At 44.9% G+C, this 11,893-nt stretch overlaps 1 protein-coding gene across 9 annotated transcripts in view; it reads left to right on the plus strand.

The window, feature by feature from the left end:
* The window catches only part of KCNQ2 (potassium voltage-gated channel subfamily Q member 2), a 71,290-nt gene extending 59,788 nt beyond the window's left edge, over window positions 1-11,502 (plus strand). For all 9 annotated transcript variants that reach the window (XM_080558010.1, XM_080558011.1, XM_080558014.1 and 6 more), the window contains one exon: window positions 774-11,502. In XM_080558010.1, coding sequence (XP_080414136.1) covers window positions 774-1,493 — 720 coding nt within the window. In that variant the 3' untranslated portion in view covers window positions 1,494-11,502. The remainder of the gene's footprint in view (window positions 1-773) is intronic.
* Window positions 11,503-11,893: the final 391 nt, after the last annotated feature.

Consider the following 11,893-nt stretch of genomic DNA (forward strand, 5'->3'; position numbering starts at 1 on the left):
CATTGTGGGATTATTGTCATTGTTTTTTTTTTTCTGGATGCTTTTCTGTTTATTTTTTTTTGTTCCTGTGGGATATCAACATTCAGAAAAGAAAAAACAACAAGAACAACAAAAAAAGCAACAAAAAACACACACACACACACAAAAATAAGAGCTGAGAATATTTTAAAGAGGAATCAAGATGGATTTTGTGAAAGGTCACTAAATGTCTTAGAAACCCCTGTGCTACATTCAAAGCAGATTTAGACACTTTGGAGTCTGTTCCTTACTGACTTTCTTTTTTGATGAGTCTACCAAAAGTCTACATTATTTTTGAAAATGGCACAGTGCCACTGTGTTAGACATGTTCCAAATGAGTCCGTGAGCCTGGCTTCTGCAGCTGCCAGCCTCGCTGAAGATGAAAATCCTTCCAGAAAAAAAAAGGCCCAGCAATCCCCATGACCAGCTGAGCCCAGGCAAGTGCCAGAGGCAGTAAGGAGCTGAAAGCCACCGGCAGGATGCGAGTGTCCTCCAGCTCTCCTGGAATTTGGTGCATGCCAAAAAGATTATAGGAGCTTAAGGAAAACCTTGTGACAAGGTGGAGAATGAAAGGTTGTTTCAGAATAGGACAATTAAATATTTACTAAAAGTGCCAGTTCGATGTAGGTCAGTGTAGGCAGAGGTCATCTATGAAGTCCAGGCCCACATTTTGACTGGAAATTGCTCATGCTCAGGTTGTTAGATTGCTTCAGCCTGCATGCAGCATGTAGCACTGGATCTGTGGTGTTTTGCAGGTTCAGTCGATGGAGAAGAAGCTGGACTTCCTGGTGAACATCTATATGCAGAGGATGGGCATCCCACCAACGGAGACGGAGGCCTATTTTGGCTCCAAAGAACCCGACCCGGCACCTCCCTACCACAGCCCCGAAGACAGCAGGGAGCACATTGACAAGAACGGCTGCATCATCAAGATCATCAGGTCCACCAGCTCCATGGGTCAGAAGAACTTCTCTGCCCCGCCGGCCCCGACCAACACGTGCCCGCCCTCGACCTCGTGCCAGCAGCAGGCCTACCAGCGGCAGAGCCACGGCTCCTCGCCCGTCGGAGACCCCGGCTTGCTCGTCCGCATCCCGCCGCCGCCCTCCCACGAGCGCTCCTTGTCGGCCTACAGCGGCGGGCACAGGGCGAGCGCGGAGTACCTGCGGAACGAAGACATTACAACCAAACACCACGAGAGTGCCCTGAGAGACAGCGACACCTCCATCTCCATCCCCTCGGTAGACCACGAGGAACTGGAGCGCTCTTTCAGCGGCTTTAGCATTTCCCAGTCCAAAGAGAATTTGGACATCCTTAACAACGGTTGCTATGCAGCCGTGGCCAAAATCAGACCCTACATCGCAGAAGGGGAATCGGACACCGATTCTGACCTCTGCACGCCCTGCGGGCCTCCTCCCAGGTCAGCCACGGGCGAGGGACCCTTCAGTGACATGGGCTGGTCAGCCCCCCGGCAGTGAGGCCTCCTCGCAGCCGCCGAGCCACATCCGAGCACCGGCAGCTGCCCGCTCCGGCTGTCCACGCGTCGAACTTCTCAAGGAGATAGACAGCTAAGGGTTTCCTCCTTCTAGGACACCCTTAGCTGGCGGAGACTTTCTTGCAGCTTACTCTGGGGGGGTTACGAGCAGGTCCAAGCCTGCAGTTGTGGAAGAGGTGACGGTGGTGAGCGAACTGGAGCCGGGAAGTCCGGATTTCTTTCATATGCTCTTTCTGAGATCATTAGGTGAAATAATTTCATGGTGCAGGATAGGCAATTTGCATTTCTTGGGAATTTTCAGAGATGCAGGGCAGGAATAAATCACCCGGTCAGGGCTTTTGGAGGTCGCAGTGACTGGTGGCTGACCAGTGTTATGTGGGAATTGCCATCCCATGGCACTGGTGATGACACCTTTAGGTATTTTGGAGTTGTGGAATGAACATTTGTCTGTTTCTGGCTTAGACTTCAGGTCGCTTGAAAATTACTGGGGTGTTTTTACTCTGTGGTTCCTCACTGACCATCAGGCAGGTGGTATAATTCCAATATAATACATGGAAATGTTGCGTAGGCCTCTGGAGGAGAGGGGTAGGGGCTGGAATATTTGCATGATCAGAAGACACGGCCTCAGAGCGGGACAGGTTCTGAACCAGAATGGTTTGGAAATTGTCCTTGTCAAACAGCTTAGGAAACTGAAAAACTCAGAAATAAGAGCTTGCGTGCTCATATTTCATACATATTTCTGAGAAAACCCAGAGAGCAGAGAAATGAGACAGAGAAAGAGGACAAGAGACTATGTGGCTGGAATTTTGTATTTTAAACCATGTATTATATTTAATTATCTCTCCTCCTGTTGACATGACCTGGAGATGCTTTGGAAGCAAAGGCAAATCAAAGACAACCCCTCAGGAGGGCTGCCGTGATGTGGAGCCGTTCTCATGGCCAGCAGTGCTGTGCTGGAGTCCCAGCAGCACCAGCCCGAAAGGAGAGGGCGGATATGCAAGATGCTGTGGTCCCCGTGTTGCTGCGAGTTACGTGCTGAGCTCCATCCTTTTGAAGCCCTGTTGGCCAGAGTTGGGCCCTTTTCTTAAAGTTTGCATTGTGCCTGAACACTTTTGCACACACTAAGCCCCATGAAAATCTTCCCCGTCCTCTTCTGCCCTGCCACGAATCGCACACCCGTGTCCTCTGGACATCGTTGGGTTGTTTGGATCCCTCAAGCTGAGTTAAGAGGTACTTCTTCATTTCTTCACGATCTTTCAGAAGCCTCTTCTCTGTGTGTGCCCACAAGTTGTGCCAATCCAAGTCTGTCCCATTTTGCTGGTTTTGTTTGTCTTGGAAAGACCATTGTGTTGCTATCAGGAACCTCAGCAGTGCATTCAGCTGGGGGAAGGCAAGGGGAAAAGTGATGCTCAGAGTTGCTTTTGGCACCAAAACAAAGCCACCAAGTGATCTTTTACATGGATAGAGATTTTTTATTTTTTATTTATTTTGCAAGGGGATGGATCAGACAAAGTGTATTGTGGGATCCATCTCCAAGGCTGGGACACCATGGCCAGTGTTGTGCCTCTGAACCCTCCTGTGCACCTACAGCCCAAATCTCATGTGTGTTTTCTGCAAGAGTCAGGGCTGTATCTGCAATTTCAAACCCCATCTCTCCCGTGTGTACCAAAAGCTTGTTAAGGATATTTAGGTGACAGCTTCATTTCTGCATGGCCTTTGAGAGGCTGAACTTGTTTGGGCAGAAGGGAGAATCACAGCCTTCTCTCCTCCCGTTTGTTTAGCAGCAACCAGGGGAGACCCAGGACTATTTTGGCCCTAGAGAAGATATGGGAGCAGTATGAGAGCTTGCAGACAGGAAATAAAACCATCCTTTTGCTAGTGCTCAGGCCTAACACACAGGTCTTCGCATGGGATTGAGGAGTGGGGAAAGGCTCTGCACAATTTTTTCTGCCATTTTTTGTCATTCAGAAGGGAAAAACATTTTTCTTAGAGGGAACTTTGATTTCCAGCCTTGCTATTTCCCTCCCTTCCAACTTGATCCTTTTCCTTCTGCAGTTTTTCCCTCTCTGCTTTTGTTCCCAGACTCCTTTTGGCTCTGGATTTCTTTGTGCAAAGTGAACCCAGTGATGTCCTTGACTTCAGTACTGAGACCTTTCGTCTTTGAGGGCAAAATGGCTGTAAATTGTGCAGATTTGCCCTTGGCATGTTGCAAAATTAGATACCTTCTGATAGAACAAGAAATGTTAGCAGGTCCCACATCAGACTTGGAGGCATGTCTTTTCTAGTGACCACAAGAACGGAAATGGCACTGGGTGAGGCAAAAATCAACATTGGTCCAGCCTGCCTGCTCGCTGTGAATTTTGTCTAAATCAGAGATTACAAACATCTGTTATCTCTTTTTGTTTTATTTTATTTTATTTTATTTTATTTTATTTTATTTTATTTTATTTTATTTTATTTTATTTTATTTTATTTTATTTTATTTTATTTTATTTTATTTTATTTTATTTTATTTTATTTTATTTTATTTTATTTTATTTATTTTTTATATTTTTGCAACTACTTTTTAAGGCCTGCTGGAAATTTGGCACATAAGTGTACAATATAAAGGCAGAAGCTGCAGATGAGGATGAGGATGATGTTGTGCCATCCTATTACCATGAAGGTAAATGCCTTGTCTTTAATATAGGAGGCAAAGTCAACAGGACATGAAGGCACAATATCTGTGGGATATAATTTTCATCGTGTCCGAAATTTGAAGCTTTATTGGCTCTATTTTGAATGTGCATTTCCCAGTTCTTACTGCAAAACCCTTTTCTCTTGCCTAGCTGATGTTACACCCTTGAACACACATAAAGCCAGTGTGTCCTGAGAAGCAGTTCCACTGTGTCCTCCGAGTTTTCCACATGCTGAAATCTGTCTATCTTTTGCCTCCTTTAGGGACTGCATAGGAAGAATTGTGTTTTCCCTCTTCAAGTAAGTTACTACACTAAAGTTTATAAAGATCTCCTGACTTGTAGATTTAAAAAGGTGTTAGATTTGTCCCACATGATAACAGAAAATGGGTTTTACATCTGTGCAGCACAGATTGCATCTTGCTGCTACAAATTGCATAGAGAATCGTTTGGAAGAGATATGCAATATTGCACCCTTATCCACAGCATCATTTCAAAGAAATTCTGACCCCCCCTGCCCCATCCACAGCCATGCCATAAATCACCACCTCTTATTCATCCAGGCAAAAAGGCTTGACCTGGATTTTTGGGTTAAATTATACCAGAATTAATTCGGGCCTGTGTGAATAGGAGCAGAGCCTGCTCTAACTCAAGATTTTGTTCCTTATCAACAAAAATCATTTTATTCCTGTTCTAAATCATAGTCCAATACTCCCTGCAAAGTCTTCAATTTCAGTCCCTCAATTTCCCCATGACCATATCACACACTCCTGGCGATAATCTCCCTCCCAAAAGTCTTAACCACTAGCTTAGAAGCAAACAGTTTGTTTATGTTTTGCTAATAAGGCAGTTCTGGTGATAAAGACCTTTAAAAAGATGTGCAGGCCAACTTTGTCCTTCTGCTGAGCCTCTCTTGGGCTGGTCTTTGCTCCCCTGTTCCTGCCGTGTCTGGTTCCCTATTTTTTGGCAGACACTGAAGGACCGAAACAAGTTTTAGACCATGCCAAGTGTGGACACAGGAGAGCTGAAGAACACGTGAAGGCCAAATTTCCAGCAGGCCGTCTTGAACTGCTCCAGGGGTGTCGGTGCCCACATGTGCACAGAGCCTGCTTTTGAGATGCAGGAGGTGAAGCTGTGGCCTTGAACCAGAGCCCAGAATCTGGTCTCTGAGAAACTTCTGGACTTTTTTTTTTTTTTCCAAAATCTGGGTCTGGGTAAAATACTACAGACTACCCTGCCTGTGGGATGGGGCAACCCCTGAGACCGGGACCTGAAGTCCCAGTCAGTTTTTGGGTGCTTCAAGTCCAAGCGTGAGTTCAAGTGGTCTGAGGAGGTCGTGTCTCTGAAGAGGAGATGTGGCCGGAGATGTTGCAAGCTCTGTGCAGGTGGCCTTTCATAACGTGACCCTGAGACATGAGAACAAAGCACTAGCCATAAGTCCAATTTCCCAACATTTGGGAAGAGACTTTAATGTTACTCAAGTGCAGATTTTGTATGTGAATTTCCTTGTTGACTCATTTTCTTATCAGTAATTTTTAAAACAGATATATCAAGGAACTCATTGAAAAAAAACTCTTGTTCAGCTCAGAAAGCCATTACTTTTCTTTAGACAGACTATGCGACAGATCAGGTTTTCTAAAAATGTATTTTGTTTCAAACGCTGCTTAATAAATCCAATTAAATCCTGCAGGGCCATTGCTATTTACAGATAAATAGGTCTATTTTTACACTTTTAATTGATTTTTAAGATTTTAAATTATGTGAATTTTTAGAACAAGTTTGTATAATCTACCTGAGAAGCCAGAGTATCGCTGCAGATACAAGTGCTCCCCTCCCTAACAGTTACCCAAGAGAAAGGAAAAACATATTTGTTCATATATTTCTCAGGAGGGAGCTATTGCAAACCTCATTTCCCTTATATCCTCAGACCATTATGATCGCAGCAACATTATTGCTAAAAACAAAATGAAAGCATTAAAAGACAAACTGGAGTTTCTGTCCTGAAGAGGCCAGAGGAGGAATCCAGGGTCAGGTTGAACCAGCAGGTACCCACGGGTGCAGTCACCTCGTCGGGGCCAGCCAGGCTCCAGCTGGGTGTTCAGATGGTGGTGTGAAGTAGGATTTTCTTGTTTCTCACCCAGAAAGGCTTCCTCTTGCCTGAACAGCAACTGCTATGGCCTTGTGAAAAATTCATCTTACAGGAGAGCAGGAGATGATACTGGCTTGCTTCAGGACTCCCCTGAGAAGAAATTCCTTGGGAATATATATGAGTTATCCCATATAAATACCTGTAGTGTCGAGAATTTTATCAAGATCCCATTACAAAGCCCAGGAGCAGGCTGAGTCTTTCTGTTTCTCCATCCACGCTCGTGTGAGCCTTCAGGTTGAGCGAGCCACTCGCCTCTGTCCTTTCCTCCTTGTGCCAGCAGTGCTCCAAGCCTCGACCGCGTGCGCTCTTCCTCCCGCACCCGCTCCCTCTTTTGGGTCAGCATTTTCTGTTTTGGTCAGCTTCCTTTCCATGAACCGGGAACAAGGAAATCAGATACAAAAGCTCCTTCACCTGCACGTAACATTGAGGCTGCGACGTGGAGGGATGTGGCATGGCAGTGTAAAAGCAAACTCTTGCTTTTAGCACACAAACTTTTCTGCGTCGCAGCGCAAAAGCTGCTTAGGGCAAGGCTGTGGGTTGGTTGTTTTTTTAAACAATAACAATAGGGTTTTTTAAATAATAATGATAATAATAATGCATAGGAATCTTCTTTAGTATATCCTTAGTGTTTGATGCCCCAGTGACACAATACTGCTTGCCTTATATTAGTGTCTAGAGGGAGAGGGATTACACATGTTTTGATACAGTATTAATCACGCTTGTAATTTAGGTAGCGGCAAGGAGCGGCTGCTGCAGGAGGAGCAGCCGAGTCCTTTTTAATGTACGAATGTGCTTTCCAGACTATCTCACTGACTGTACTCTCAATTTTGCCTGCTACTGCATGCAGCCTGAGATGAGTAGACAGCAATACGCTCCAGCTGTATCTGCACTCCCAGATTGCTGTAGTACCTGAAGAAGTCACATTGCCAAAAGTATCACTTTGGGGAGACGCCATCCTCCCAGAGACCCATCACGTAGGGTGCTGCGGTGCTTCTGTAGGTAACACTGATATACCAAGTGTCTTTCATGCTGCAACCGATCATTGTCCCGTCCCTGTGATACAGCATGCACAAACTCCACTTCTACTACTTGTTAATAAGGGGTGAAAACCACGTTTGTCGCCTGTGGTTCATTGAAATGTGTACATGGGGAGAAAATAAGAAAATAATGTGAGTTGCATTGGCTGCACATAACAAGCTCCTTTCCTCCCAGATGCCTCGGAAGAAGAACATCTCAGATACGCTTTCTTGAGAGGCTGGAGGAGCAGGGAGAGCAGCGCAGGCGATGCCAAGGGCAGAGACCTGGCCTTCATTTAAGAGATGCCATTAGATCCCACACATTTGGGACTTGCCATATTTCTAATTCCCATAGGGCTCTCTCACCTGCACCCAGCTCTGGTGTACGTGTGCATTTGTGCCCACAGCCCAGTCCAAGGGGCAGGGGGATGTGACTCTCAGACTTTGGAAACCCTCTTTGGAGATTTTATCGATGCTTGTCTACAACACTCGGGGATCTTGAGGACCCTGCAGCTGTGCCATATCCGTACTTCATGGAAGCATCTCTTCCTCTCGTGGAGGGGCACTGAGCTGCCTCCCTGTTGCCATAAAAGTTTTGCCACTCTTCTCCCCGCTGTGTTAGCAGAATCACGAGGCCTTCAGGATTTGCCCACATTGCTGTTGTTGCAGTCTTTTGTGTCTCTTGTGCTGCTGCTGCAATCTAGTTTGACACTGGTCCTGTGTCCTCACCTTCCTTGTCCAGACCATGTACAAGCGAACATGTAATGCCAGAACTCTGCTCCGAGGCTTTCTTTCGGGCTGGCATCTCTAGATGCACCAGAGAGTCTTTATGTCTTGTTAGCGTGACAGTTTTGTTTTTTTCTTGGCAATTTATTTGCTTCCCTGTTGAGCCACCATGGCCTCAACACATCCCTGGTTTGTTCTGCTGGAGCCTCCAGCGCAGGGATGGATGGGGTCTGTTTTGCCCCTCTGTACAGTACCTCGTCAGGGTTTGTCCCTTTGGCTAGAGACAATTGCAGTGAAGTAGGGATGGGGGTTGAGTCCTGGTTTTCATGGCAAGTTGAACATTTCAGAGAAGGGCTCACAGACTAACAGTGTCGATGCTTTTGGTCCCTGAAGCAAGAGCTGCCTTCTAGACCCTGGTCTCCTTCAGCAGTGCATGCGTGTGGCTTTGCCTGCCACGCTCCAGCTTGGTGAGAGGGAGACACAGAAAGCAGCTAGTCCAAGCTGTGCTATTTCCAAAGCTGCCAGCGAACCTGAGAGCATCTTCCCTTCTCCTGATTTCTGTAAATACAGCCTCAGATTAATTGTTCAAGCAGCATCTCTTTGCCTAGTCCTGAGAAACTTGAGCTAACTGCAGCTGCAAAGCTTTCAGAAACTCAGTGCCAAGCTCAGGCTAGATTTCACCTGCAGCTATGCCTATAACGTTAGGGCAGGGCTAATGGTTTCAGGTACAAACCATGCCAAACTCTATTTGAGACGGTTCTGGCCCAAAATTAGAGCTGAATGTCACGCTGCCGGTGAAGCCTCCCCTGGAATTTCAGCTCCATTTGACACTGCTGACTGTGGATGCTGGGGTAAGCTCCCTCCTTCCCACTGCACACAAGAAAAGGCTGGCACAAACCTTGCAAGCCCAGATGAGAAAACCCCTCCACATTTTAGCATGCCATGGGCACTTCCCATTAGTAGAAGCAGCATTTCACTGTAACACACAATGACCATGACCCGGTATTTCACATGTGCAGTGATGCTCATGAAGGGCATTTTTTTACAGATGGGAATGCAGAGGGCTCATTCCTCTAACATCTCTGTAGACATTGAGTTCAGTCCTTGCTGATAGCCTGAAAAAGTCATCAAAGCTGGTGCCAGGTCTCTTTTGTCCTGCCTGGCTACCCACACAGGTCCAGCACCTTCCTGGAGCTGAAGTTGCTCCTGTCAGCAGGCAGGACATGGACCATTCTGCACTGGTTACTTTTCCCCACTACCTGACCCCATACACTAAAATCTGAATTAGGAATTTTCTTCCTTTTTTTTTTTTTTTTCCTCCAAAAAATCACATACCTATGTAGAGAACCTGAGACTTTCAGGAACAACAGAGGCAAAACAAGATGCAGCTGGTAATTAATTAACTCAAGAGCAGATTTTAAACATAGTTGCAGTTGCTGCAAGCTATATCAAATGCTTTAGGAGATTCAATAAATTATTCTCATAAATGTTTTATTCTTTTATCAGTAATTCCTATAGGTGGGTGCCACTGTTCTTATACAGCAATGCCCCGTACACTAAAACTATACTCCTGTTTCTCCAGTATAGCCATTGTATTTATAAAATTTATCTTGCTTGGTGTCACTTTGGCACGGTATCCACATATTCTGCACACAGATTGCACATTACATGCCAAATGCTGATAGGTATCCTTACGTGAATGAGCCTATGTGTGTTGAAGAGACACCAAACAAAGCGTTACCTGCCTGTTTAGTGGTGTGACTCAACATAACTGGGACAAGAGGAAAACGAAGGTCCTGTTTTGTGAAGAAACGCACTGCATTTGAATGCTTCTTTAACCAGATTTTACCAGGAAGCTAAAATAAACAAGATTGTTTCTGCAATGTTACTTAAAAACTACCGGAGCAAAACAAAAACACACAGCCCTAAAATACTTAACTGCTGCATTTCTATATATTGTTCATTGCTGTTCATCTGAACTGTAAATTCTGTACAGGTTGAATGAAGTTCACAATTCGCCATAACGCGCAAGATAAAAGGACAACATGACTTTGGCTGCAAAAGCGTGCATGCGGTTTGCACACGTGCACGTGCATATTGCTGTATGTGTAGGTGTGTACAGACACGTGCACATACAAGCCTTAAGGCAGACAATTTTGCATCTAAGATGCACAGGGGAAAAGTTCTTTCTTTGGTGGCGGGAGAGCGGGTAAAACCAAATACAAAATTTTTGATATGTTTGTTTATGAAAAAGGAAGATTCCGATTGCCCCTATACTGAGGTTTCACCCACCTCATCAAAAGATTCTCCCTCTAGGATTTAAATTTGCCCTTATTTTCACAGATACAAGATTGGGTAGAACTTATCCTTCAGTGTTTAACCTAAATCAGACATAAGCAGGAAGAGCTAAATTTTCCAGTTAAATTCTGCTGAATGCCACTCAAAAAATGGTAATCCGATTCTTGCTTTAGCCTGAAATTCATCTCTAGTTCCAAAGTTATCAATTATAAGAGCCATTTAAGTCCTGAATGTTTTTTTTTTTTCCTAAGCAAATAATATGCTCCCTGCTGGAGCGTGGTTCTCTAATACTATCACAGTTTATAGCAGGATCGGGCTCATTTGGCTTTAACTGGGCTAGAAACGGTTCGTGCCCCTGTCCTGATGATGAGCTAAGAGGTGAATTTTGGGCTGGGATGGGCTGTTCTCGTGTGGCGTGAGTGCAGGTGCTGCACGCCCTCGCCTCCCGCTCGTAAAAATCTCAGGCTCAGTTGAGCACTGAAGTTTGGTTGTCCTTTAGAAAGCAAAGGCAGCCGCTGCTTTGCTTCCTTTAATTTGCTCTGTTGCCTTGGCTTTTTTGCACTTTTGTTTCATCTCCAAAGAATCTCTCATAATGCCTTTGGTACTTACGTACGATTTTCAGACATTTTGTATGTATTGAATGGTACACACTTTCTCTTGTAATATAGCAATCGGACTTTTTTTTTTTTTTTTTGGTGAATGTGTAATTTCCTCTGTACATTTCAAACATGACTTTGTGCAATGTACATTTTATAGGGACAGATGCCAAGGGAATGACCTGTAGTTTTCTAAGGGAACAGCTAGGAGCCGAACGACACAGACAGAGATGGTTTTACGTTAGCACTGTGGAAGAGCAACATAGCCCAGACTTTTGCACAGAAGCACTGAGCACGACACAGAGTGTACCTTCACACGAATGACTGTGGCAGCTGCAAAACTGTATATGTGTGATAGAGACAACAGCGACGGTGGCAATCAGAAAGGAAATGGAGGAAAATTAAATAATCACACTCATTAATTTAAGCCTCAAAGCATCAGAATGGAAAATTTGCGTTCAGTAAAAATACTGAATTAATGATTAATGATTTAACCTTCATGAGATGAAATACACATTTATTTTTCTTTGCACTTCTCCAGTTTACTTCATTTGTTTGTTTCTGGTGGTTTTTCAGTGCCTTGGTGACATCTTTAATATAGGAAATATTCAGGAGGTGTGAGATGGTGACCGAGGGTCTTGGCATTAAACCTTCACACTTCGCTCTCTTATTTCTAACTGTAGACAACACTCTTCTTTCTGATGTCTATAATCAAGCTCAGAAATTTCAAGTACCTTCAGAGACAAGGACACCGGCCATTTGGAGTCCTCTAAAATTATTGATTTTCTTAAAGCCTGACATCAGCCATGTTCTGACAGATAAGGGATGGTTCCTGTAGCTGTTCACCCCCCCTGCCAGCCTTTTATCACCATGCTCAAATTGAGGCTGGTGTCATCAAAGTAGGCTCAGAGCCAACGAATGAC

This window comes from Anser brachyrhynchus (genome assembly GCF_964034855.1).
Source record: "Anser brachyrhynchus genome assembly, chromosome: 16".
Classification (NCBI taxonomy): domain Eukaryota; kingdom Metazoa; phylum Chordata; class Aves; order Anseriformes; family Anatidae; genus Anser; species Anser brachyrhynchus.